General features: G+C 40.0%; 1 protein-coding gene across 1 annotated transcript; it reads left to right on the top strand.

The window, feature by feature from the left end:
- Positions 1 to 1,368: 1,368 nt before the first annotated feature.
- Positions 1,369 to 2,001, top strand: LOC140918939 (secreted RxLR effector protein 161-like). The gene is made up of 2 exons (XM_073364009.1): positions 1,369 to 1,586; positions 1,629 to 2,001. The coding sequence occupies exons 1-2, from the start codon at positions 1,369 to 1,371 to the stop codon at positions 1,999 to 2,001; spliced, it is 591 nt and encodes a 196-aa protein (XP_073220110.1).
- The last annotated feature ends 558 nt before the right edge of the window (positions 2,002 to 2,559 follow it).

Genomic DNA, 2,559 nt, shown 5'->3' with positions numbered 1-2,559 from the left:
ATTCAAGGTTTCAGAAAGGATATCGATGCTATTGTCCCACCACACATCGCTTCTACATGTCTGCTGATGTCACATTCTTTGAGGATACACCTTTCTGCCCATCCCCCATTGAATATGAGCCAATCTCTGAGGTACTACATATTCCTTACCTTGTTCCGCTAACCCTGCCCATGCCTATAATTGACCGGCCAGATCCATCTAGGCCTCCTCTCTTGCAAACTTATCAGCGATGTGCACGTCTCCCTCCTACCAATCCACTTCCTACACAAGATTTAAGTGACTCATCTCCTATTTCGGTCCCTTCTTCTACTTCGGATCCGCCTACCTTGTTCGACGACCTCCCTATTGCACTACGTAAAGGTACACGTTCCACCAGTAATCCATATCCCCATTTATAATTTTCCTATTTTTCACCGTTTATCACCTTCACATTATACCTTTGCCTCTGCTATCTCTTCCATCACTATTTCTAAGTCTCCGCAGGAAGCTCTTTCTCATTCGGGTTGGCGGCAGGCTATGATTGATGAGATGACAACCTTAAAATCTAACCAAACATGGACTCTTGTGCCACCTCCTCCTGGTAAATATGTTGTTGGATGTCGTTGGGTATACACAGTCAAAGTTGGTCCAGACGGATATATTGATCGTCTGAAAGCTCGTCTAGTGGCTAAAGGCTATACTCAGGTTTTTGGTCTTGATTATAGTGATACTTTCTCACATGTGGCTAAAATGGCGTCGGTTCGTCTTTTTCTCTCTATGGCTACTATGCGACATTGGCCATTATATCAGTTAGACATAAATAATGCATTCCTTCATGGAAACTTAGAAGAAGTTTGTCTCGAGCAACCACCTAGTTTCGTTGCTCAGGGGGAGTGTCGTGGGTATGTTTGTCGACTTCATAAAGCTTTGTATGGTCTCAAACAATCTCCTTGGGCATGGTTTGGGAGGTTTAGTAGTGTTGTTCAATAGTATGGCATGATTCAGAGTCAAGCTGATCACTCTGTGTTTTATAAATTCTCTTCTAACAAGTGTATTTATTTGATTGTCTATGTTGATGATATAGTTATTACAGGTGATGACCGTGATGGAATTATGGGACTCAAACAACATCTAGTCCACCACTTTCAGGTCAAAGATCTAGGTAGATTGAGGTATTTTTTTGGCACTGAGGTAGCCCAATCTAAGGCAGGAAATGCTATTTCCTAGAGAAAGTATGCTTTGGATATCTTGGAAGAAATCAGTATGCTAGATTGCAAGCCAATTGGCACTCCTATGGATCTAAATGTTAAACTCCTACCGGATGAGGGGGAGTCCTTTCAAGATCCATGAAGATATAGGAGGTTAGTTGGGAAGTTGAATTAGTTGACCATGACGAGGCCAAATATTTCATACGATGTGAGTGTGGTGAGTCAATTCTTGAATTCCCCTTGTGATAGTCATTGGAATGTTGTGGTTAAAATCTTAAGATACATTAAAGGAGCTCCAGGAAAAGGTCTTGTTTACACAAACAGAGGTCATTCAGATATTGTTGCTTACACAGATGCAGATTGGGCTGGAAGTCCTTCCGATAGACGGTCCACATCTGGGTATTGTGTTCTTATTGGTGGTAATTTGATTTCCTAGAAAAGCAAAAAGCAGAATGTTGTTGCTAGATCTAGTGCTGAGGCTGAATATCGAGCTATGGCACTTACTACTCAAGAGCTCATATGGCTCATACACCTTCTCCAAGAGTTGCACTTTTGTAATATAGGCACTATGAGCCTCATATGTGATAATCAAGCAGCCTTACATATTGCTTCTAATCCAGGCTTTCATGAGCGAACTAAACATATTGAGATTGATTGTCACTTTGTTCGTAGAAGATTGTGTCTGGCGAGATTGCTACTTCATTTGTTGGTTCTAATGATCAATTGGCAGACATTTTCACAAACTCTTCAAGGACCAAGGATAACTTATATATGTGGCAAGCTCGATGCCTACAATCTGTATGCTCTAGCTTGAAGGGGAGCGTTGAGACATGCAATGATTTAGTTTATTATTATTAAGATATTATTCCTTATTTTATTAAGTTTGATATAAGTTGGATTTAGTCCAGATTTATTTCTTCAATTAAGAGATTCTCCTTGTACAATTTTGATTATAAATAATATAATGTTGAGAGCTAATCTCTCAAGTCATTCAGCACCAAAACCTAATTCTCAAGTGTTTCCATATATTTTACTTTAGCAGTGAAACATGAGAAGTTAAACAAAGTCCCCTCTGCTGTTTCGTGTTTCAATCCTAAAAAAGGTTACATGGATATTGTTGAGCCCGACATTGATTAGAGATATAACCTAAGTAGTGCATATAAGGGTTGACAAACCTCACTTTAAAAGTCGGTTTTGTGGATTGAGTTAGCCCTTGAGTCCAAAATCTGAGATGGTATTAATGATGATCATATCCTGTTATTGGACCAAGGCTTTTGCTATTCCACCCATATTTACCAATGCTCCAGATGGCCAGTCCTAGACGTGAGGATATGTGTCAGAGAGTTTCACATCAACTAGAGATATGGCCTAG

This window comes from Cicer arietinum, chromosome 1 (genome assembly GCF_000331145.2).
Source record: "Cicer arietinum cultivar CDC Frontier isolate Library 1 chromosome 1, Cicar.CDCFrontier_v2.0, whole genome shotgun sequence".
Taxonomy (NCBI): Eukaryota; Viridiplantae; Streptophyta; class Magnoliopsida; order Fabales; family Fabaceae; genus Cicer; species Cicer arietinum.
This window is presented reverse-complemented; position numbering and strand designations above follow the sequence as displayed.

Coding starts and splice junctions, on each gene's coding strand:
- LOC140918939 (XM_073364009.1), top strand. CDS start 1,369: ATGACGAGGCCAAATATTTCATACGATGTGAGTGTGGTGAGTCAATTC. Junction 1,587..1,628: donor GATAGACGGTCCACATCTGG/GTATTGTGTTCT, acceptor TTCCTAGAAAAG/CAAAAAGCAGAATGTTGTTG.